Raw genomic sequence first — 25,089 nt, 5'->3', positions numbered from 1 at the left:
AATCAACAAAATAGAAACAAAAAGAACAATGCAAAGAATCAATGAAACAAAGGGTTGGTTCCTTGAATCAACAAGATAGACAAATCCTTATCTAAACTAACCAAAAGGCAGAGAGAAAATATCCAAATTAATAAAATCAGAAATGAAAAGGGGACATAAAATCCAAAGAATCACTAGGCCACACTTTACAAAACTTGTACTCCAGAAAATTGAAAAACCTAAAAAAAAAATAGACAATTTTCTCAATAGATACCATTTACCAAAGTTTAAGCAACATCAGATAAACAATTTAAATAAACCTATAAAGCAAAAGGAAATATAAGCAATCATTAAAACTCTCCCTGACCAAAAAAAAAAAAAAAAAACCAGCCAAGCCAGATGGTTTTTGTACAGAATTCTACCAGACTTTCATAGAAGAGTTAATACCAATATTCCTCAAATTATTCCACAAAAAAGAAACAGAAGAAACATCGCCAAATTCTTTTTATAAGGCCACAGACACCCCAATATTCAAGCCACGTAAAGACTCAACAAAAAAACAAAATTTCTGTTATGAGCCTTGATGCAAAAATACTCAATAAAATATTGACAAAGCAAATCTAAGAACGCATCAAAAAAAATCATCCACCATGACCAAGTAGACTTCATCCCAGAGATTCAAGAATGTTCAACATACAAAAATCTGTCAATGTAGTCCACCATATAAACAAACTGAAAGGAAAACATGATCATCTCATTAGATATTGAAAAATCTTTGACAAAATCCAACAGTATCAAAAGCAAGCCCAAAACTCTACCAGAGAATTCCTAAAGCTCATAACCATCTTCAGTGAAATGGTTAGACACAAAACTAACTCAAAAAAAATCAGTAGACCTCCTATATACAAACAATAAGTGGGCTGAGAAAGAAATTAAGGAAACAATACCCTTCACAATAGCCACAAATAATATAAAGTATCTTGATGTAACTCTAACCAAGCAAGTGAAAGCCCTATATGACAAGAACTTCAAGTTTTTAAAGAAAGAAATTAGAGAAGGTATCAGAAGACGGAAGGATCTCCCATGCTCATAGACCAGTATAATTAACACAGTAAAAATGGTCATCTTACCAAAAACAATCTACAGATTCAGTGCAATCCCATCAAAATTCTCACACAAATTTTACAGACTTTGAAAGAACAATACTCAACTTCATATAAAAAAACAAAACACCTCTTCCGGTCGCAGGCGCTTCGGGAGCCGCCGGTTACCGTCCAGCCATGGCCAAGTCCAAGAACCACACCACACACAACCAGTCCCGGAAATGGCACAGAAATGGCATCAAGAAACCCCAGTCACAAAGATACGAATCTCTCAAGGGGGTCGACCCCAAGTTCCTGAGGAACATGCGTTTTGCCAAGAAGCACAACAAGAAAGGCCTGAAGGAGATGCAGGCAAATAACGCAAAGGCCGCAAGTGCTCCTGCGGAGGCCATCAAGGCCCTGGTGAAGCCCCAGGTGGTGAAGCCCAAGGTGCCAAAGGGCCCCAGCCGCAAACTCACCCGTCTCGCTTTAATCGCTCACCCCAAGCTTGGGAAGCGGATTAGAAGCTACATGGCCAGGGGTCGCAGGCTCCAAAAAACAAAGCCCAAGGTTCAAGCCAAGGCAGAGGCCTCAGCTGCAGCTCAGGCTCCCAAAGGTGCCCAGGCCCCTGTGACGGCCCCATAAGAAAGGTCTCAGTCTGCCAGTGTGAAGAGATGGACTGGTGTGGATATCTACACAGTGTCTGCAGATGGTCAGGACCTTGTGCTGTTTTTACAAATAAACTTGAGGCAAGTTCAAAAAAATAAAAAAACCAAAAAACCTAGAAAAAAAAGGACTTCCAGAGGTATCACCATCCCTGATTTCAAGTTGTACTACTGAGCAATAGTAATAAAAACCACATGGTATTGGCATAAAAATAGACAAGCTGACCAGTGTAATCAAATCAAAGGCCCAGAAATAAATCCACACACCTATGAACAATTGATTTTTTACAAAGAAGCCAAAATTATATAATGGAAAAAAGAAAGTATCTTCAACAACTGGTTCTTTTTACTTTTTTTATTTTTTTTTTTAATTTTTTGGGCAGCTGAGGAGAGGGAGCCTGAAAAGGCCAGTTCCAACAACTGGTTCTGATCAACAAATAGTTGATGTTTGCATGTAGAAGAATGCAAATAGATCCGTACGTATCACCCTGCACAAAACTCAAGTCCAAGGGAATTAAAGTCCTCAACATAAAACCAGATATATTGAACCTGACAGAAGAGAAAATGGAGAATAGCCTTGAATGCATTGGCACAGGAGATAACTTCCTAAACAGAAAGAACACCAATAGTGCAAGCACTAAGATCAACAATTAATAAATGGGACCTCATGAAACCGAAAAGCTTCTACAAGACAGAGGACACCATCAAAAGGATAAAACAGCAGTCCACAGAATGGGAAAAGATCTTCACTAACCCACAACCAACAGAGAAATTATATCAAAAATATATTTTAAAAACTCAAGAAACTAGACACCAACAAATGAGGTATAAATCTACACAGAAAATTCTCAACAGAAGAATCTCAAATGGCTGAGAAAAACAGAAATGTTCAATATCCTTAGCCATCAGAGAAATACAAATCAAAACTAATCTGAGAATACTGCTTCCTCCTATCCAAATGGTGAAGATGAGAAACACAAGTGACAGCTCATGCTGGAGAGGATGCGGATAAGGGGAACATTCCTCCATTGCTGGTGGAAATGAAAACTTGCAGTCACTTTGGTAATCAGTATGGCAGTTTCTTGAAAAATTGAAAATCTATCTACCTCAAGACCTAGCTATACCACTTCTGGGCATATACCCAAAGTATGTTCAATCATACCACAAGGACATGTGCTCAACTATATTCATAGCAGCTTTGTTTGTCATAGCCAGAACCTGGAAACAACCTAGCTGCCCCTCAACTAAAGAATAAAGAACAAAGAAAACATTTACAGAATGAAGTATTACTCAACTGTTAAAAACAATGCATCATGAAATTTGCAGGCAAATGGATGGAACTAGAAAAGATCATTCTGAGTGAGGGAACCCAGACCCAGAAAGAAAAACATGATATGTACTCACTTATAATCAGACATTAACTGTAAAGTAAAGGATAACCATGCTACAATCCAAACACCCAGAGACAGTAGGTGACAAGGAGGGCTCAAGGGGAGGAGGAGGAGCTTCAATCTCCCTGGGAAGGGGAAATAGAATAGACATCAATGGTGGACAGGAGGAGAAATCCGGATGGGGGGTGGGAATGGGAACAGGAGGCATCAGTTCAGGGGAGGATGGAGAGAGTACTGAGAGAGACAACTGGAGTAAGGGTCATCTCTGGGAAGAGCCAGAAACCTGGTGTAGTGGAAACTCAGGAATCTGTGAGGGTGACTCTAGCTGAGACTCCTAGCCATGGGGATATGGAGTCTGAACCAGCCATCTGCTGTAATGAAGGAGACTTCCAGGGGAGGGACAGGGACACCAACCCAGCCACACAACCTTACACCTACAATTTGCCCTATCTACAAGATGAGCTGGGGGAAAGGTGACACAGAAATTGCGGGAGTGGCAACTAACTACTGGTCAAGCTTGAGACCCAACCATGAGAAGGACCTCACCCCTGGGGGCCAGGACCCAAAGGCAGGATAGCCCAGAGACCTAGGGTAAAACCAAACATGACTGGCAATAATAATAAAAAAAATAATAATAATAAGTCAATAAAATGATTCCTAATGACATTCTGCGGTACTCACAGACAGGTGCCTAGCCCAACAGTCATCAGAGAGATCAGAGAGGTTCACCCAGCAACTGATGGAGACAGATGCAAAGACCCACAGTCAAACATTAGGCAGAGCTAAGAGAATCCTACAGAAGAAGGGGAGGAAGGATTGCAGGAGCCAGAGGGATCAAGGACACCACACAAAAACCCACAGAATCAACTAACCTGGGCCATGGGGCTCACAGAGCTGAACTGACGAGGGAGCCTATGTGGGACTGACCTAGGCCCTCTGCATGTATGTTACAGGTGTGTGACTTGGTCTTCATGTGAGACTCCCAACAGTGGGAGCAGGAGCTGTCTCTGACTCTGCTGCCTGCTTCTGGGACTCTTTCCTTCTACTGGGTTGCTTCATCCAGCCTTAAGGGGAGAGGAGGTGCCTAGTTCCACTGAGACTTGAAATGCCATAGCTGACTGATATACATGGGAAGCCTGCCCTTTTCTGAACAGAAACAGAGGAAGAGGAGTGGATGGGGGGACTGGGAGGAGAGGAGAGAGGGGAAACTGTGGTCGGGATATTAAAAAAATCAATAACTAAATGAAGAAACTTCCTAATCTGCAGGCCGCACAGAAGCAAGCACACCACATCTGGAACCATGGTCTACGACATGGCAACCTCTGTTCCTTTCTGTTCTACTGATCTATAACTCTGTCAATATTCTACTGTCCACTGATTTAATCATGGAGGGGATTTGGGGGGGCTGTGGAGTCCCCACCCTAATAAGGTCTCTTGAAGCCTGGGTTGGCCTCAGGTGCACTATGTAGCTAAGGGTGACCTTGAACTTCTGATCCCCCTGCATTCCCTCCACTTCTCAAGTGCACAGGTCAGATTTATATGGTGCTGGCAATTGGATCCAGGGTGTTAGTATTCTAGGCAAACACTCAACCAACTAAACTATATCCCCAGACCTTAAAATAGGTTTTTGCAAGCCATAAAATCAGCCAGTGTAAGCTCTCAAACTCTGTTCTTTTCTAAACTGCCTTGTTTACTACCAGCCTTTTGTATGTCTATATAAATGCCAGTGTTATGAAAATAAATAGCTAGGATTTTCACTGAAAATGTATTTCATCTTCATGTTAACATTTGGAGAAGTGATTATCTTACGAATGAAGAGTCTTCCTTAATAGGAGCAATTGTGTTATAGCTTTCAACAACAGGTGTGCACACATTTTGTTCATTTTAGTTCTAAATACAATGTTTTATGTGATTGTAACTGCCCAGTTGCTCAGGACTAACCAGAACTACCACTGAGTTTCAGTGTATTGCCTGTATCCTGTGACCTCATGAAACTCCCTTATTAGCTCTTGGTTTTCATGCCTTAGAACTTTCGACACAAAGAATCAGTGTTTAAGATAAAAAAGAGCTATACTTCTTCTTTTCTAACATTTCTTACCATTTATTTCTTACTGCATGTACCAGAGTCCAAGTACAATAGAAATTGAAGTGTCTTGGTCCTGACCTCACAAAGAATGTATCTAGAACTAGTGGTTCTCAAACTGTGTGTTGTGACCTCTTTGGAAGTCAAAGTACCCTTTCACAAGGGTCACCTACGACCATTGGAAAATACAGATATTTACATTATTATTCATAACCATAGCAAAATTACAGTTATGAAGTAGCAACGGAAGTAATTTTATGGTTGGGGTGGTCACCAAAACATGAGGAACTGTATTAGGGGTCACAGCTTTAGGAAGGCTGAGAACCACAGCACTGATCTAGTCTATCAGCATAAAGTACAGTACAGAGAGATTCTTAGGGAAGTCCCGATCTTCTATTTCCAGTTTGTTCAATCTATAACATGAACAAATGCTGGCTCATCAAATGCTTTTTCTGCTTCTAATGAGATGCTCATATAGTTTTCCTCCATTCAATTAATACAGCTGATTATTTTTATTACTACATGAAACTAATCTTGTTTTCTTGGAACAAGCTTCATTTAACTGTGGTATACTGCATTAGTTAAATTTACCTACTCTTTCTTAAAGATGTTTCTGTCTGCTATGAGGAGCACTGAGGTCACTCTTCTTCACTCTTGTTTTGGCAATCTGCTCAGTCTCTCCCCTGGCTTACCAATGCTCAGTTATATGTTCAGGTTCATTTCTCACTAAGAAGAGTCTCTAACACTGCAGACACATGTAAAGAGAGGAGAAAAGAAAGTTTTTAAATGTACTTTTCAGTTTTCTCTCACTTCTATATATGTTCTATAAGATGTTGTTTTTATGAAGAACCATCATTTTTATAGCTCCGGCAAGTATGTCATATGTAAGGCATACGATATAAAATGAATATATTCCCAAACCAAGGAATACAGGAGACCAAGTGCAAAGTCATGCTTAGCTGTTAGAAAAAGTTCCTGCTTTTCAGAACTTCATGCTTATTCTCTATAGGCACAAGATTTTAAAGCTGTTTAGTTGACTTTTTCCTACAAGGCTAAATCATATGAAACCAGCATATCAACAGGTCAAAACTGGTTGAATGCTGGTAATTGCAGAGTTCCACTTTTCATTGATAAGCTAGCCACTCATCTTGGAGAACCCAACTAGTCTCTATGTTTCAGTAATACACAAGCACCACCTAGTGGCCAAAACCAAAACTGTAGGTTTCTCAAATATAAATGCTGTTACAAACACAATGTAGTACTCGCAAATGCTTTTCAAGGGGCTTTTACAAACAATGAGGAGTTCATACCGACAAACAAAGAATTTAAATAAAACTTGAAACATGGTTTGATCATCTCCAATCCAAAACTCCAAAATATGAAATACTATGAGCCATAATACAATGGTTGAATGTGCAAAAACTATTTCGCATATGGAATAACTGTAATATGGCATCACCTTCAGGGTATATGTAAAGACACATATGAAAGATAAGTAAGCTTCATGTCATCTTGGGTCTCATCCCCAAGATACCTCATTATGTATGTGCAAATTATCCACAACTCAAATACAGACTCCAACATTTAAAACACTTCTGGTCTCAAGCGTTTGAATGGGGGATAACATCTAATTAATATGTGAGTTATTTTCATAAGTCAGAATCTTTTTGTTCTTGTTTCGAGACAGGGTTTCTCTGTAACAGCCCTAGCTATCCTGGAACTCGCTCTGTAGACCAGGCTGGCCTCGAATTCACAGAGATCCTCCTTTCTCTGCCTCCCGAGTGCTGGGATTAGAGGCGTGCGCCACCACTCTGGCAGAATTTTCTTTATTTCTAACTTTGCTGGTAATCAACGAACTGAAATAGTCAGTGTGGATGAAAACAAATCCCCAAGTTTTACCCTGCTGAGTTTCCACCAACAGCCACAGCGCCTGTCAGACTCTTCAGGTGTCACAGGTTTCTTCCCAGAGCTACAAGGGCAGACGCTGACCTGGGCGCCGAGCTTTGCTCGCAGGATGGAGCAGCTTTTAAGGAAAACAGCCCTTGCTTCCCTTGCTATTCGTTCCGACCTGTTCAGTGTCAGTCAAGAACTGCGCTAGTACCATGACAAATGACTACAGCAGGAACTGGATACAGGAGCTGCAGGCACCCAGTCCTCTTCCTGACACAAACTGCGCTCACCATACGGGTGACTAGGGTGACTGACAATAAATAAAGAGCCAAATCCTCTGAGGAAGAAGATGGACAGTGGATAAACAAAACCACATCAAGTTATGTAGACTCCTAAATAACTCCATGTGCCGCAGATCCACCACAGACCTCTCTTCTGGGGACCCTGGACCCAGGGCTACCTCTCTTGCCTAGTATCCTTCCAATAACAGAATAAAATTATTGTGATCTGCAGCAATATGAGTAGGTTAATCCCCTTTGCTGAATTGGCCACACACTCCAGAGTTAGACATTCAAGTCTCCATCTGTCCCAAACCCAGTGTGAAAATAAACGCTGGAATGAACAGTCTATACAAATGGTTCTTACATTCCCCTAAGATACAAACCGCACATGCGCACAGCACACACACACACACACACACACACACACACACACACACACACACACACATACACATGCACACATGCAGAGACACACAGACACGTACACACACATACACAAGCACGCGCGTGCACGCACACACACCGCCTCGCCCATTCTCCGCTCCAAGTCTACTGCACACACTACCATGTCACTTATGAAGTGCAATAAGAGCGAGCTTCTTTGAAAATAAAGTCAGAAAAAGAAAAAACACAGGATTAAGAAAAGGAGAAATAAAAACGAGGACAAGCCAAGCCCTGTGTCTGACTTGCCTGAGGGCTGCCCAACCCATGTCCCAGTTCCCCGGGCAAAAATGCCATCCTCATACAGCACAGTCTGAGCTGTGCCCTTTCCAAATCTGTGTCAGAGGAACAAGGGCTCTAGGGCCATCTGCCAAACAATAGTTCTTCATGCGAAACAGACAAAACCGATCGACTGCTGATGGGACGCCTAATTCACGCCATTCCATTCTTTTCCACGTTGTTTACAAAGAGATGGCATAATGGGGCCAGCTAGACTGGCGAGCAAGAAAACGTGCCTGCTGCCAACCAACCTGACAATCAGTTTGAGTCCCAAGACCCACATGATAAGAGAGCACTGGCTCCTGCACGCTGTCCTCTGACCTACACACATGCATGATGACATAACTACGCATGTGCAAACACACACACATGAAACCTGACTGCCCTTCCTTCTCCTGCTGCTCCTGGCACCTTTCAAATGAGTGCCCTCCTCGGTCATGGACTCCCAGGATATTCTGCTTCACCACAGCTCAAAAGCCACAGGGTCCACGCACCAGAGCTGGACACATCCAAAATTGCATACCTATAACCTGACTACTCAAGACGTAATGCAGGAAGAGTAGGAATTCAAAGTTGACCTCAGCTACACTGGGAGTTCCTACAGCAAATGCAGTCTGAAAACGTGAAAGTTAAAAATGAGCACCCTTCCTCCTTTTAAAGTTGGGCTCATCTCACTCTGTTTCCTACATTAGCCTCAAATTCATGCTATTCTCCTGCCTCAGCCTGCTGAATGGCCAATGAAAGGGTTACAGGCAAAAGCTACATTTCCACTCACTATTTTGTCATAGTAATAGAGAGCTAATTAACATTCATAAACTGTTCTCCAACCTTCCCGTAGGTGTCCAATCTTTTGACCTTACAACATTTCAACTACAAACATGTTGGGCCATATTCATAAGTATCCCACGACACACATGGGGTGTAGGCTAGGCATCCTATATATAGTTTGTTATTTGAAAATGCTTTCTGCCAATAACATGTCAAGTAAGGTCTCAGACAAGGAAGAAAAGCAACACAGGATGCAGCCACTGCCATGCATCTTAGGTGTTAACAGGGAACAAGTAGTTCAGAATCTAGTCTGTAGAGAATGAATCTCTCTCCACTCATCACAAAACAGAAAAGAGGAAAGAACATTCTACTGAGGCCTCTAGATGAGCTCAAACAAAGAAAATCCAACAGCAGAGAACAAAGAAAGCAACAGCATGGGCAACAGCTAATTACTATATAATATAACCTTAAGTAGTAAACTTTCAAACTTGCCTGTAAATTACGTTTCTTGGACTTAGCCTTTCAGTCCCTGTTTTAAGCAGCTACAGTTAATCTGGAACTGGACAGGAAGTGAGCTGCCTCTGCTCTAGTTCTCCACATTTTTCGGAACAGCTTCCAGCTTAAGTTGTCACAGGCAAACTGAGGCCACATGTGAAATCACAATTTTCAGAGCTTATTGAGTAGCGCTGCCTTTGGGAGAAGGAAACTTTCCAGATGACACTGGCATGGTAGCCTGGGGTCTCACCTATTGTCTCTCTGTGTTATCAGGGGGAAATCATAAAGACTGAAGAAGTGTGAGGAAAAAGCTTCTCGCTGATAAGAGGAGTCCTTAGAGAAGGGTGAGTTCATCCCTTTACCCCACGCACACACAAATCAGATCTCACAATTAGAAGGAAAAAGTTAACAGTCTTAACAGAACATCTAGAACAGAAAGAGAGTCAGTCACATCACATGACCCTTGCCCCTCCTACTACCTCTTCTTCCCTGGGTGCCAGTTCCAGGCACAGACTGCTGCTCAAGGCAGCCGCATGCCAGGCATCTGCTTCCCTGCATCCATTCTGTTTGTCCCTGTCCCCCACCCCACTCTCAGCCCATTTCCTTAGATTTTGTCAAGTGGCACCTCCTCAGTGTCTGGACCCCTCTTACTGACTTCCTCCTCCTCTAAAACATAAACACATACAAAGCTTTAGTACCAAATTGCTTTATTTGAAGATAATAAATTCACTAGCCAAAGTTTTAGTTAACAATTATAGATATCAAAAAATAAAAAAGGACGTTTAAAGAAGACTGTTATGAATCTACTCATTATATTACAATACAAAGAATGTCTTAGTCTGCCCACCATGGAAATAAGCACAGAAGTTCCTCAAAAGGCAAAAACAGAATTATCAACACCATTCTCAAATATACACCCAAAGAACGTAAATCAACAAGGCAGAGATAGCTGTACATCCATGCTTATTGCTCCATTATTCACAATAACCAAGATATAGAGCCAACCTGATGAGAAAATGTGGTGTATATATACAATGGAGTTTTACTCATCCACAAAAAAGAAGAAAGTTAGGTCATTTGCAGGAAAACAGATGGATCAGGAGATCACCATGTTACACAAAATAAACTAAACTTAGACATATACTGTGTTTATTCTTATATGCAGAATCTGCATTTAAATTTTTTTAAAAGACATAAACATAGAAAGAGTACTCTTTGGGAAAAGAAATGGGGTCAGTAAGAGAGGAAAGGGAAATAAGAAAGGGTAGCAATTAAATTACATTATATATGCAAATAAAATATCATAATAAAAAATCTGCTATTTTGTAAAATTACACTATCTTAAAAAGAGGAAAATATGAGCTGGGTATGATATCACATGCCTGATGTGGGATTCCCCTCTGTATGCTGTGAATATGTTTTATTACCATGGTTAACGAAGATGCTTCAGCCCATAGCATAGCAGAAAATAGCCAGGCGGGAAATCCAGATATATAGAGAGAAAGTAGGTGGAGTCAGAGAGATGACATGTAGCTAGAGAAAGATGTTGGAACATACTGGTAGGCAACAGTCCCATGGTGATACACAGATTAATAGAAATGGGTTTATTTAAGATATAAGAGATAGCTAGGAACATGCCTGAGCTGTTAGCCAAGCAGTGTTGTAATTAATGTAGTTTCTGTGTGATTATTCAGGTCTGGGTGGCCGGGAAATGAATGAGCAGTCTCTGCTTACACGCTTATAATCTTAGCACTTGGGAAGACAGCTTGAATTACATACAGAGTACAAGGTCAGCCTATCTAATACTGAAAAACTGTCCCAACCCTCTCCCCAAAATTAGACAGATAAGAGGGGGAAGTAAAAATGAAATATATTACATGGATAAAACGGGCTGGGAACTTCTTACCCAAGACAAATAGCTTTCTGCACGTTAGGGAACCCAGACTAAAGAGAGATTACCACATACATATGGAAAGAAGGTGGGGTAGAGCAACTGTACTGTACACGCTGAGCTGACAGCCAGGGAGGCTGCTTGGGATGCTGCAGTGAGAAATAGAGATGCTGAGAACAAGGACAGGTCTGGAGTGACGGGAAATGAGAGGAAAGTCAGAACCGCTGACGGCGTTAGCCAAGTTAGGAAGGGAGACTGCAAGCGATCTCTGAAAGCATCGGCCAGTGCGGACTGAGTTAGAAAGCATCCCATATATCACTTTCATGTGAGTAAGGAGCCCACATACAACAGGCATCAAAGGACAACACAGAGCCTTCCATGTAAAAGGTATGTCCTTCCTAGCACAAGTGAGACACAGTGAAAAGCAGGGCAGAGCAGAGAAAGCCTAAGAGACCTTCTAAGTAACAAGTGTGAAAGTGTGACCTAGGGAGCCCGCAGGAACTCCTGCAGGAACTAATCAGCATCTGGACAGTGCTGAATGGAGACAGCTAATCTTCTACTACCAAACAAGGAACTATGAAGTATCAAGGTACATATTGACTAATTATATTCTCTGCACATCTGAATTAGACTGTAGATAAATATATAAAACCCTATCAAAAGCACTAACAAATACATGATCACATATCAAAATTAATTTCTTATATACAATAATGAAATTGTAGGCCGGGTGGTGGTGGCACACACCTTAATTTCAGCACTCAGGAGGCAGAGGCAGGCGGATCTCTGTGAGTTCGAGGCCAGCCTGGTCTACAAAGTGAGTTCTAGGACAGGTTCCAAAGCCACAGAGAAATCCTGTGTCAAAAAAAAGACAAAGAAACTGCTTTTTAAATATCAAAAGCTAATAAAACTATAACAAGACACAAAAATAAAAGAAAAATTACATATAAAATAAACTGAATGCTAATAGTGTTAACACAAATATTTGAAATCTAGTCAGGAAATGTGATAAAAATAAATCAACAGACAAATAAAAAGATAAGCAGCAAACACCTGAGAACAGTCCTGTTTGGTAGCGGTCAGTATCAAAGAAAGCTTTTCAATTTTACTTGCTAGCAATCAAGCAAAGCAACATATTTCAAATTCAGAGCTGTCAAACAGAAAATGCATTCTCATATGCCATAAAAAATTAGAACAAACTTTTAATGTAACTGAGTAATATATTATTCTTAATTCTAATGTTCTTCCTATAATAATGTACATTCAGGAAAAAATATAAAACAAATATTTGTAAAAGACTCCAACAAGAAGATTTTTATAATGGTATTTACTGTAGTATTTACTTATAACCCAAGGCGAAGGGTGGAAAACAGCCTCGGTGATCAAAATGAGATATGCACTTATAAAATATACCTTAGCCATGTGAGGCATTTTATAGTCAGCAAAAAATGTTTCTCAGATACTAAAAATATGACAAACCATCACTAGACTGGGTTTAAAAAGACACCATATTGCACACATCAATTAAACAAATTAAGACACAGACATGATGGGGCACTGCTCAGCAATTAAGAGAGACAAAATAAGCAATATTAATGAATCTCAAAGCAAGAGAACTACCATTCACAATGGAAGAAGCAGAGAGAGTAAATGCTGAAACTGTTGATGTGACAGAACTCATCTGTGACAACAGAGCGGAGGCTAGAGGGCGTGTCAGAGCAGGGAGTCCAAGGAACCCTTTGGTGAAGGGCAATGTCTGTGCCTGGATCCGAGTGGTGACATACAGACACACAGACGCATATATACATAAGGTCATCAAGACATACACTAAGGATATGTGTATTTTACTGTACATATATTACATATATGTATTATGTAATATATATGTATACATACATTATTCAGTAATATTACAGAAGCTGGATCCAAAGAACAGCTTCATTTCAGTTAGAAACATTTCTATACAAAGTATAAGTATTTGTTGTTTTTTTGTTTGTCAAGACAGGGTTTCTCGGTATAACAACTCTGGCTCTCCTCGAACTTGCTTTGCAGACCAGGCTGGCCTTGAACTCACAGAGATCCACATGCCTCTGCCTCCCAAGTGCTGGGATAAAAGGCATATGCCACCACTGCTTAGCTAAAAATAAAGTAAATCAAAATATTAAGAGTAACTAGTTCTAGGAAGGCAAAATATTTCTTTTTTAAAAAATCTGGCATTTTCCACCTTCCCTATAATGAGTTTTGCCTAACTTTTACAAAAGAGATCTCAGTTTTATTTTGAGATTTCTACCATGCTTGTAAGATATACCTGCAACTGTCAGGACTGTGCCCATGCAGCAAAGACTTGGCAAATCCTCTCTCCAATAACACTGCTGTAAATGATAAACTCTCAAAGTCATTAATGTAGTCAAATCAGGAAAGAGACTAAGTTTAGTGTGCTGAGGGGATGAGACCATCACACGGCAGATCGCCCTGCAACCTGTGCACACTGGAAATGCAGCGTGGAAATGCATCAGTAAAGAGGGTTTCTGGAATTACGGGGGTTTGTATTCTGTTTTTAACTTCTAATACTCTTGGTGAGTCGGGTTTATTCCCAAAATATCCAACGTCATCTGTGTTCACAATGAAAAAAGTCTTAGATATCAGACACTTCTACAAAATGCCTAAAATAAGTAAATAGGCAACAAAACCAAAGCAGGCATACAAACCTCTGATTGTACATGCCGCGGAAGTTGTAATTAGCTCTATAATTTGGAAATGGCTTTGGATCTAACGGCCTGTAGATGGCAGGCTCTCCCCTTTTCATAGCAAGCCCATTCAGTTCCACAGTTGGAGTTATGCTACCTGTTTAAAAACAAAATATTGAAGGCACACAAGTGAAACATTTCCACAATAAACTATACAAGCTATACTTCTAACGCATTTAATAACCAAAGAAGACGGGGAGTGAAGGACCCCTCTATATGAGTCTCTAATTAAGTATAAATGAAGTAAAAAGTAGTATTTAATGAAATCCCTCTTAAGTTTTAGCATTTTCTGTACATTAAAATGAAAAATTCAACTGTGTAATTACATTACTTAAAATATTTCTAGCAACCCTGCAATTAGTAATATTGGTACTGTTATTACATCACAAAGATATACATTCAAGGACAGGTACAAAACAAATTAAAGTACAAGTAATTGTGAAGTAATTGTACAAGTAATCAGAGAAGAAAATATAAAATTAAACACATTAAGTAATCCAAGCTAAAATATGAATTGAAAATGTAAGTAAAGTGCCTGATGAATTTCTCTTAAAAATAAAAAGAGGGGAAGGGGAGGAAGAAGAAAGGGGGTGAGGCCGGAGTGGACTGCTGGTCTAGTGTGTTCAAAGCCTTGGGTTTGGTCTCAGCACCATTTAAAGCAGGGCATGGCAGTGCATACCTGCAATCCTAGCACTCAGGGGCAAATACAGAAGAGTGGATGTTTAAGATTATCCATAGTTACATACTGAGGTAAAGGTCATCCTGAGCTCTACCTCAAAAGTTAAAATTTTTAACGGAATACAGTATTTCACAGCACTGTCGACGTAAGAGGATCCATGTAATATATTAGCAATGAAGTCAGCCAGCACCTAGAATGTGGCTTACAACTACCACTCCCCATTTAAAAACATGCACAAGAACATCTTTGGAGAAATGATGATTCCAGATCTGCACATGACGCTGGTAAGGGGATCAAATGCTTATCTGCCCTTTCCTGAATAAACTGTATTAAGAAGATGATGATGAAAGGGGCATTCTTCATATTAGTTGGGATTTCAGCAAAAGGAATGATGTCTTCCAAAAGGCCACCAGTTTGTAACAGGTGATAAGATGCCAGACACTCTACAACAAGAGCAGCATGCTACCCCAGCCACCTGGCCAGTGTTAACGGGGAGTTTGCTAACAAATTAACTGGCTGCCACCACCAGAGTACATGAATCAATTTTAAAATCAAGAGACCACGATGTGGTGATATTTTGTTTGTAGTCTAACAAAGCTTCACTGAAGATCAGTGGGTGGAGATAGCCACTAGTTAGTCATAGAGGCCAGACACTGGTGGCACACACCTTTGATCCAGCACTTGGGATCTCATGCCTTTGATCCCAGCACTAGGGAGGTGGAGACAGGAATATAAAGCATATGAGGACGGGATATTGCCTGAGGATTCGATAGAAGTAAGAAGTTTCTCTAGCAGCTGGCTTCTTTACTTTTCCAGCATTTACTGTGGGTTTTTATCATTAAGACCAATTAGAATTCACCCTCACCACAAGAAACTGTCTTCTGATCTAGTGCAGCAAGGAGACTACCACCCACGAGTACTGCAGTATTGCCAAGGACATTGAGCTGAAACTGTGTAGCTTACACAATCCAGGGAAGGGAAGGCACTACAACACACCAGTGTACCATCAGCAAAAGCAAGCATGTGGACAATTCTACAGAACAATGACTGAGCCAAATAAGCAATCTGCATGACAACAAAGCTGGAGAAGAACTGTGAGCCTGGAGACCAAATGCAATAAAAGGATCTCTCTCATCCTTCACCAAAACAAACCAACTATGGCAAAATGGGCAGTAATGTGAATCTGCACTCCGTACAATCTTAATGTTAAGGAATTATTACTTTCTTTGTTTGATACTGATAAGAGCCCTCATCTTAAAAAGTATTTTATGACAAATTAAAAACTGACTTGTTTTTAAAAACTAGCCCAGGGCCTATAATCCGAAGTACTCATGACGCTGAGGCTGATGGATGTGAATTCAAGACCAGATGAGGTCTTCCATAGTGAGTCCCCAACAGACTGGGCAAGACTCTGTCTCATTTCCCATATACATATACATATATACATATATACACATACACATATACACACATACACACATGCACATACACACATACACATACATATACATACGTGCATGTGTGTATTACATATTATATATGACACACACGTGTTATATGTTTGTTGTATTATACATGTACATGTAATGTGTATGCTAAATGTATAGATATATATGTATTATAAGTGTGTAGACGTGTGTGTACATGTGTATTATATTTTATGTGTGTATACAACATATGTGTGTATGTATATATATATATATATAGTGTGTGTGTGTGTGTGTGTGTGTGCGTGTGTGTGTGTGTGCATGTGCACGCAGGCACCTCAGGAGGAAGATAAATGAGAAATAAGATTAGCTGGCATGAGCTCACCTAGTGACAGGAGGGGGCATTCAAGATCTTATTCTACTTAGGTAAACTTTTTTTTAATTTTGAAATAAAAAGACACAACATAACATTAGGTCAAGTTTTATTTTAAGTATTAAAATAAGTTAGTTAAACATATAGGCATATACATGAAATCTTTCTTTAGAGCAAAATTTAATTTAAAAAAATTGTACCATTAGCTTGAATTTTGCCTTTCAGGCCATGTGCTTTAATAATTCTTTTATTATACAGACTAGGAAACAAATTGGATTTAATAGCAATGGGTTATTGGATTGAACAGCAATTCAATTAGTCCAAACCTCTAATTTTCTATATCCATTATCTGTAGAAGAGCCAAGGACAAAGGGTGTCTCCTTTTCTCTCTCCCTCGGGAGTAAGGCAGACACACAACCCTAAGCACAAGCTCAGTGACTCACATGATCCCACCCCACTGGAGAACATTCCATCAGCCACCAAGTTCCTCAGGCCTCTTTCCAGCCAACACCATCACCCGAAGTGACTGCCTCTGACTTCTATTATTACATATTTGTTAGTATGTTCTTGAGAGATGAAGAAACAATACTTCATTTGCATCTTTCACACAATGTTTGCATATCTGTTTTTAATTTTTTATATCAATGGATGAGACCACCAATATTTGTTCATTTGCTATTGATGGAGAATGTGAGTTGTTTGCAGTTAGGAACAGTATTTATAAGGCCATCCTGGACATTTCTGAAAGTCATGTACTAGATACATGGTGTAGGAGGTTCTTCTGTTCATGTGTTGCTTTCATTGCTTAATAAATAAAAAAAAAAAAAACTGCTTTGGGCCTGATAGGGCAGAACTTAGGTAGCCAGAGAAGGCAGAACTGAATGCTGGGAAGAAGGGCAGAGTGAGAGACACAATGGATCTTCTGCCTGAGACAGACACTGGTTAGAATCTTGCCAGTGAGCCACAGTCACATGGCGATACACAGATTAATAGAAATTGGTTAAATTAAGATGAAAGAATTAGCCAATAAGAAACTAGAGCTAATGGGCCAACCAGTGTTTTAATGAATACAGTTTCTGTGTGGTTATTTCGCATGAAAGCTAGCTGCATAGCCGGGACAAACAAAGGGCACCTCTCTCCTTGCAACAGATATATACTCAGATCTTGAAGCTATTGACCTAGAGGTAGAAGTGCTGGATCAGAGAGCAGACCTGTTTAACTTTATTAGAAACTGTCCAACAATCTTCCAAAAAAATTATTTAACAATAAAGTATAGTATATGTCTTTAAGTTTACATTTTAAATTGTATAAAGATTTTAGTTTAATGATTAAAATATTTCCTAGAAATCAAGATTTATGAACTGCTTGACTTAAATGATTTTGGGGGGATAGGTATGAAGCCTATGTACCTAGACTGTCCTCAGACTTAACTTTGTAGCCCTAGCTGAGCTAAACTGCCTTCAGCTCCAGTGTGAGCTGCCATCCTGGAAAAATTTAGGACATTTTGAATTCTTTCCTGCAATAACTATTCAGTCATAAGCAGTGTAAAATTCAAATAAGAGGAGCTTTTAAAACCTCAATCTGTAAGATAAGGAAATAAATAAAAATTTAATTTATTTGAAAATTCCAAGTTGGGCAGTCAACAGTGAAGCTATCTATACACACTCCTGAGGTACAAACCACCTGCCACCACATCACAACCTGTGTTTAGAGTAAGTGACGTATTCTAGCCACACTATTTAACTGAAAGCAGCTTGTGTCACTCCCTCACTTGAAAGGAAGACTACTGCACTCTATGCGGCGGCACTGGGTTTTGTGGTGGGAGCACAGGGCACATGTGGCAAAGGCTTCAGCTCTCTGTCCCTGGCAGAAGAATGAGGCTGGCCCCACCATGCACACCTTGCTCCTCTCACACAAGCACATCCACAGAGAGATAAGAGGAGCCTCTGAGAGACAGTCAGCACTCTCGTTCTGAGCGGAGGGGGGACCCCACTACATAAGGATGATCACTACTCGGCTATTAGAGGCTGCATGCTTGGTGCTGCAAATATATCTACTTTTAGAAATTATTGGATTATTTTTTTAACATTATTTACTTTATGTAGAGGTGAGTGAGTGGGTGGATGGGAGCCAGGGCACCCATGTGGGGGTCAGAAGACAACTTACACAAATTGGTTCTCTCCTTCCACCATGTGGATCCCAAGAATTTAACTTAGGTTGTCAGGATGGTGACAAGCACCTTTTTTACAGGCCCAGGTTTGTTTACATTTTTTTTTTTTTTTTTTTGGTTTTTCGAGACATGGCTTCTCTGTAGCTTTGGAGACTGTCCTGGAACTCTTTCTGTAGGTCAGGCTGGCCTTGAAGTCACATAGATCCACCTGCCTCTGCTTCCCCAGTGCTGGGATTAAAGGCATGTATCACCACCGCTCAGCTGTTTTAACATTTTAATTGATGCAAAATTATATATATTTATGGATATCATGGGATATTTTGATATGGTTATTAGACATATTAAAGGGACATTCTAATTATCAATGCTAAAGATAAAAAGTTCAATAGCTAGGTACATAGTTACACATAATAATTTTGAATTTCTATAGAAGTGAAAGAAAAGCCACTATTGTTTTTCAGGAATAACATGCTACTAACACTAGAAATGGTTTTGTAGGAAGTTAGAAAAGTCTGAACGTAGTATTTACCCAACAATCACATGCTGGAAGATGAAAAGATTAATTGACCAAGCAAAGCTCCCTGCAGAAATGACAGGCACACAGCCAGGACAAAGAAAGTACAAGATGGCCTAGGAACTCCTTCTACACCAGAAAGCCAGAAGCACCCAAAGAATGATGAGAAGATACCAGGAGCCAAGAGTCAACTGAAAGGGCCATATAATCACTGGCACAACCTGAGACAATTTTAGCATCAAAATAAATGATAAGCCAGGTATGTTGGCACATCTGTGGTTTCAACTGAAACTAAACAGGAACAAAGAAGAAGAGAAGGAAAAGCACCCAAGCCCAGGTTTGTGCCAGCCCAGAAACAAAGTAAGACCATTTCTTTAAAAACAAACATAGCAGCAAAAACACTCATGGACCACATAGTGTAGCTTGGTGATAGAACACATGCTTAGCATATATGGGACCCTGGGTTTAATCCCCAACACAAAAAGCAAATGAAGCAATAGACTTTAAACCAGTAAGAACAGAAGTATAAGGATCTACAATGACATAAATAAAGAAATGAAGAAAGAGAGAATTTCTTCCCTTGGAGCGCCAATGACAACTAACAAATTTAAAGGAATTCTAGAATTCAAAATAAATCACACTAGCAAACTTAACGGTTATAACAGATTCATAGAAATTAACAATGGATGTTAAATTCGGTAGGCTAAAGAAAATTTGATGAGGAACAGGTTATTTACATATGTTTCTATATAGTCTCAAAATATCTTCAAAATGCTTATTTACTTACTACTTATTAATATGATCAACTTTATAGTAGAGAAGTTTTGCAGGCATGCTCTTCACCAGGTGGCCAAAGTCATCACTACCAAAGGAAATCAGAAGCTATAAGCACTGAGTTCAGTTTTACTTTGGAGATATGCACGTTAAAAAATGTAATAACCATGAGAAAACACCAGACGTACTCTACCAAGAAGCACTGTACAAACTATGGTACCTAGATGAGTATGATACCATACTCATCACAAATGTCAAGTCCTAAAGATGGGCAGACTGACTGTGTCAGGTTAAAATAGAGTAAAGGAAGATGGCAAGTACATTAAGCACATGATTTTGATTACACAAGATTTTTAAAAGACAGCCAGCAATGAGTGAAGTCTGTGGAGTAAATGATGCCCCATTCTACTGTCTAACAAGAGGTTACCTATGCACTTAAAAAATGCACATGCAGCTGGGCAGTGCTGGTGCATGCCTTTAATCCCAGCATTTGGGATTAAAGAGGTAAGAGGATCTCTGTGAGTTTGAGGCCAGCATGGTCTACAGAGAGAGTTCCAGGGCAGGCTTCAAAACTACACAGAGAAATCCTGTCTCAAAAACAAAAAGGGGGGAGGAGAAGGGAGGAGGAGGAGGAAGAGGAGAAAAAAGAAGAACAACAAGAAGAAGATGCACATGGAGTCAGAGGAGGAGGAGGAAGAAGAAGGAGGAGGAGGAAGAAGACGAGGAGGAAGAAGGAGGAGGAAGAAGAGGAGGAGGAGGAAGAAGAAGGAGGAAGAAGAGGAGGAGGAGGAAGAAGAAGGAGGAAGAAGAGGAGGAGGAAGAAGGAGAAGAGGAGGAAGAGGAGAAGGAAGAAGAAGTGGAAGAGGAAGAAGAAGGAGGAGGAGGAGGAGGAGGAGGAGGAGAAGGAGGAGGAGGAAGGAGAGGAGAAGAAGAAGAAGAAGAAGAAGAAGAAGAAGAAGAAGAAGAAGAAGAAGAAGAAGAAGAAGAAGAAGAAGAAGAAGAAGAAGAAGAAGAAGAAAATGCACATGGAGTCAGGTGTGGTAGCTCCCATCTGAAATAGCACTTAGGAGGGGGAGGCAGGAGGACTGTCCTAAATTCCAGGCCAGCTAGGACTATAGTATAAGACACTGTCAGAAAAGTGAGGGAGGAGGAGGAATGGAACCCTGGAATACTACAGGAAAGAGAAACATCATTTGAATAACTTACTCCCAGATGGCTCAATACTGCCAACCACGGGGTATCTGGATGAGAGGTATACATTAGATCTATTTCGACAAATTGTATATAAATCTGAAACTATTTCAAAAGTTAAAAAAAACTAGAAAGAAGCAGAGTCATTCTATAGCACAGTTCTAGCTAACTGGCAGGAAGAGCATGCTGTGAAGAACCGAGGTCCGACCTCCCTAGGGACTAGATCTCTCCCGTCTAACAGGCTCCTCTTCCAGTTGCACCTGCCTGGGTACACAAAGCTGCCTCTGCAGTGCACTAGATGTGCACCTGCCTGGGTACACAAAGCTGCCTCTGCAGTGCACTAGATGGGGATGGCATTTTAGCCAACTGCACAAAATGTACTAAGACAACAGAGCTCAAACTTTACCCCATACTACACATAAATAAACTTGACACCTGACAGATTCGAGGTCTCAATTAACAAGACAAAACAATAACACTTCTAAAAATAACATGGTTATCTTCACAGCCTTGAAAGAGATGAGATCTAGCAAATAACATATTTAAAAGCACTTAAAATAAAACTAATAAATCTGTCACATTAAAATATTAGAATTTCTATTCTTTAAAATGCAACCTTAAGAATTTCAAAAGAGGGGCTGGAGAGATGGCTCAGCAGCTACAAGCACTAACCACTCTTCCAGAAGACCCAGGTCAACCCTCAGCACCCACATGGGTGCTCACAATGTCTGTAACTCCAATTCCAGGGGACCCAATACCCTAACAAAGATATATTGCAGGCAAAACATCAATGCACATAAAAGAAAAATAAATAAATTATTTTTAAAAAAAGAATTACAAAAGAAGCAAACATGGTGGTGCATACCTTTAAGCCCAGCACTAGAGGCAGAGGCAGGCAGATCTCTGAGAGTTTGAGGTCAGCCTGGAACACATAGCAAGTTCCAGGACACCTAGGGCTACAGAAAGTCTTAGAAAACAACCAAAAAAAAAAAGAGTTTCAAAAGATCCTCTGCAATATTCTACAAAATATTCTAATATATTCACATATCAAACTATGTGAGTCTAGAATATGTATGAAACCTACAAGTTATTAAAAACAACATAATTTTTAAGAAATGTATAAACCAACCTGTCTCTTTTCAACAGAGACTATGCTAATGCCAATGAACAAATGGCACCATCATCAAGAACATTTCACCAGGCATCTTCATCAGCTGCTAGGGAAATGCAAATGAAATGTATTAAGAGCCCTAGCACAGAAGAGCTAAGAAAGCTAAAAGGTCAATGGTGAACAAGGACAAAGAGAGCTTTAGTAACTGCTAATGGAGCACTTGACAACGCTTGCTAATTCTGAGCACATGGAAACCTACCACCCGGCAGTTCCAACCCCAGGTTCACTCCCAAAAGAAATGTGTGTGTGTGTGTGTGTGTATACAAGAATGTTCACAGCAGGATTATTAACAATCCCAATCTGGAAATAATCCAAGTATTTGTGCACTAGCAAGGAAACGGCTGAATCTTACAAACACCTTTGTAATAACGAGGCATCAGCAAAGAGGAGCACGTGATTCCAAGGTGCAGTCACAGCTCGTGAGACACTCAGGATGGCTTCTTTCTGAAGAAGGAGGGAAGCTGCTATGCCAACGGCAGAACCTGCAGTAGTATTTCACAGAGCAGCTGTATCCACCTCTGCAAGTGTAATTTGTGCTCTTGTCTGCACATGTTTAAAAGTCTGTCCAAATACCCTTCCCCTTTTTCTAGCTTACCCCAATACTCCACACTGGAACTGCATCTCTACTGGACTTTCAGACTTTCCTACACTTTGAGTCTCACTGAGGTCTTCCTTGCTATAGGGATGCCGAGCTGAGCTCACAGCCATACGGCTTTCATTAATGCCATGAGAGTTCCTTCCCTCCACACCACAGTCCACTCCCATCACCTCGAAGAGAAGGACACATAATATGTGCAATACATGGTAGAGTTTGTTAAATGTATCTATTCAAAACTACGGCACTGACCGCCTAGCTGGTCACCATGCTTTCTTGTCTTGTATCTCCCAATCCCATGTCAAATGTCACATGCTAAAATGCTCTTTTAAACCATCATCCATTTGTTGTTAGATATCAAGTGCCCTAAATGACAAAAAAAAGTCCTGTGAAAGGGATGCTTGGGTCTTCACAGTGCATCCCTCCCCACCTCCACTTCCAACTCAGCACTCACATACAGTAAATAAAATCATCACCACACACACAAACTGGTTTCTACCAAACCTTCTTACTCCTGGGCCCTTCTTAGTATTCCTTCAGTCTAGAATGTTCTTCCTTTTCCCCCCATACCTGGACTCCCTCAAGGCCTACATCTTACTTCAGTTAACATGATCATTACTTTTAACATTAACAGCTGCCATTATTTACTTGACACTTAATATCTACCATTAAATTATATATTTGTGTATAAAACTGTAAGATACAGAAAAAGAGGTTATATACCTTGTGCATATGTTTAATACATGTTGGTGTACCATACACAACCACAAATGGTTTTATTTTGTTTGTTTATTTTTCCTTTTGCTTTTTTGAGACATTGTTTCTCTATGTAGCCCTACTTGTACTAGAACTTGCTTTGTAGATCAGGTTGGCCTCAAGCTCACAGAGATCCACCAGCCTCTGCCTCTCCAAGAGCTGGGATTAAAAGCCACAAAGTCTAGGAGAGAGCCTTGAACAGGGCAGAGGGTTCGCTATAGGAAACCACGGAGTTTGGGGGAGAGCCTTGAACAGGGCAGAGGGTTCGCTATAGGAAACCACGGAGTCTGGGAGAGAGCCTTGAACAGGGCAGAGGGTTCACTATAGGAAACCACGGAGTCTGAGGGAGAGCCTTGAACAGAGCAGAGGGTTCACTATAGGAAACCACGGAGTCTGGGGGAGAGCCTTGAACAGGGCAGAGGGTTCAGTATAGGAAACCACGGAGTCTGGGGGAGAACCTTGAGCAGGGCAGAGGGTTCGCTATAGGAAACCACGGAGTCTGGGGGAGAGCCTTGAACAGGGCAGAGGGTTCACTATAGGAAACCACGGAGTCTGGGGGAGAGCCTTGAACAGGGCAGAGGGTTCACTATAGGAAACCACGGAGTCTGGGGGAGAACCTTGAGCAGGGCAGAGGGTCTGCTATAGGAAAGCAATGACATTGGGAAAGAGCAGACTGTATCTACCAAGCACAGGACAGTGAAGAAGTGCCTCCATAACCTGCGAGTGAGGACAAGCACAGGCTAATTAAACAGAGTAGAGTCACCATTAGCTAGTAAGTGGGCTTCACGTTATTTAAAAAGACCTAAAGCAGTACTAGCACTGATTCAACGGTAAGAACATAATAAAGGTTAACAAATGAGTAAACAAACATATGGCTGAAACTGAACTCAGAAGACCTTTACTAACTTGACTTTATCAAGTAACGCACTATGGCTAACACAGGCTTGCCTTTCTCAAAAGACAAATGGACATGTGATGTTGTTGGGAGTGATGCAATCAAAACAGCTGTCAAAAACTGTTCTTAGAAAATTAAAATTAGAACTGTCATTCATTTAAGAATTTTGCACATGAATGGCTTTACAGATTTGGGGGGTTCTTAATAAACTTCATATGAATGTTCTAAATTACCAGCTATTTTCAAACTTTTACACCAACAATCAAAATATTTAACAAGACACCTTTATAATTTTGCATTAAACTAAAAAGGAATAACTTAATTATTAAATTTCTTAGTACATATACTTTAAAAAGAGAAACAATTCCTTTGCCTTAAAAGAAACACATTTCCTGCATTTACAAGCACATGTGTTTTTGCCAACATTCAAAGGAATAGATTTTTACAGTTTCCACTAAGTGAACTTTCAAAACAACCGTAACTCTCTTCTTTTCCATTACCTTCCTTATTGTGTGTGTATACCACTAATTGTGTACCTGTATGATTCACAGG

General features: G+C 40.3%; 2 protein-coding genes across 7 annotated transcripts in view; one reads left to right on the top strand and one right to left on the bottom strand.

The window, feature by feature from the left end:
- The window catches only part of Stau2 (staufen double-stranded RNA binding protein 2), a 207,730-nt gene that overhangs the window by 121,206 nt on the left and 61,435 nt on the right, over positions 1-25,089 (bottom strand). For all 6 annotated transcript variants that reach the window (XM_038347676.2, XM_038347678.2, XM_038347677.2 and 3 more), the window contains one exon: positions 13,954-14,089. In XM_038347676.2, the coding sequence (XP_038203604.1) occupies positions 13,954-14,089 (136 nt within the window). The remainder of the gene's footprint in view (positions 1-13,953; positions 14,090-25,089) is intronic.
- Positions 1,260-1,706, top strand: LOC119826386 (60S ribosomal protein L29-like). Its single transcript, XM_038347682.1, has one exon. The coding sequence runs from the start codon at positions 1,260-1,262 to the stop codon at positions 1,704-1,706; it is 447 nt and encodes a 148-aa protein (XP_038203610.1).

The sequence above is a fragment of the Arvicola amphibius genome, chromosome 11 (assembly GCF_903992535.2).
Source record: "Arvicola amphibius chromosome 11, mArvAmp1.2, whole genome shotgun sequence".
NCBI classification, from domain to species: Eukaryota; Metazoa; Chordata; class Mammalia; order Rodentia; family Cricetidae; genus Arvicola; species Arvicola amphibius.
The sequence above is the reverse complement of the archived record's forward strand: the minus strand, read 5'-3'. Positions and strand labels throughout refer to the sequence as shown.

What these genes read in the sequence shown, in the direction of transcription:
- LOC119826386 (XM_038347682.1), top strand. Translation starts at nt 1,260, where the DNA reads ATGGCCAAGTCCAAGAACCACACCACACACAACCAGTCCCGGAAATGG.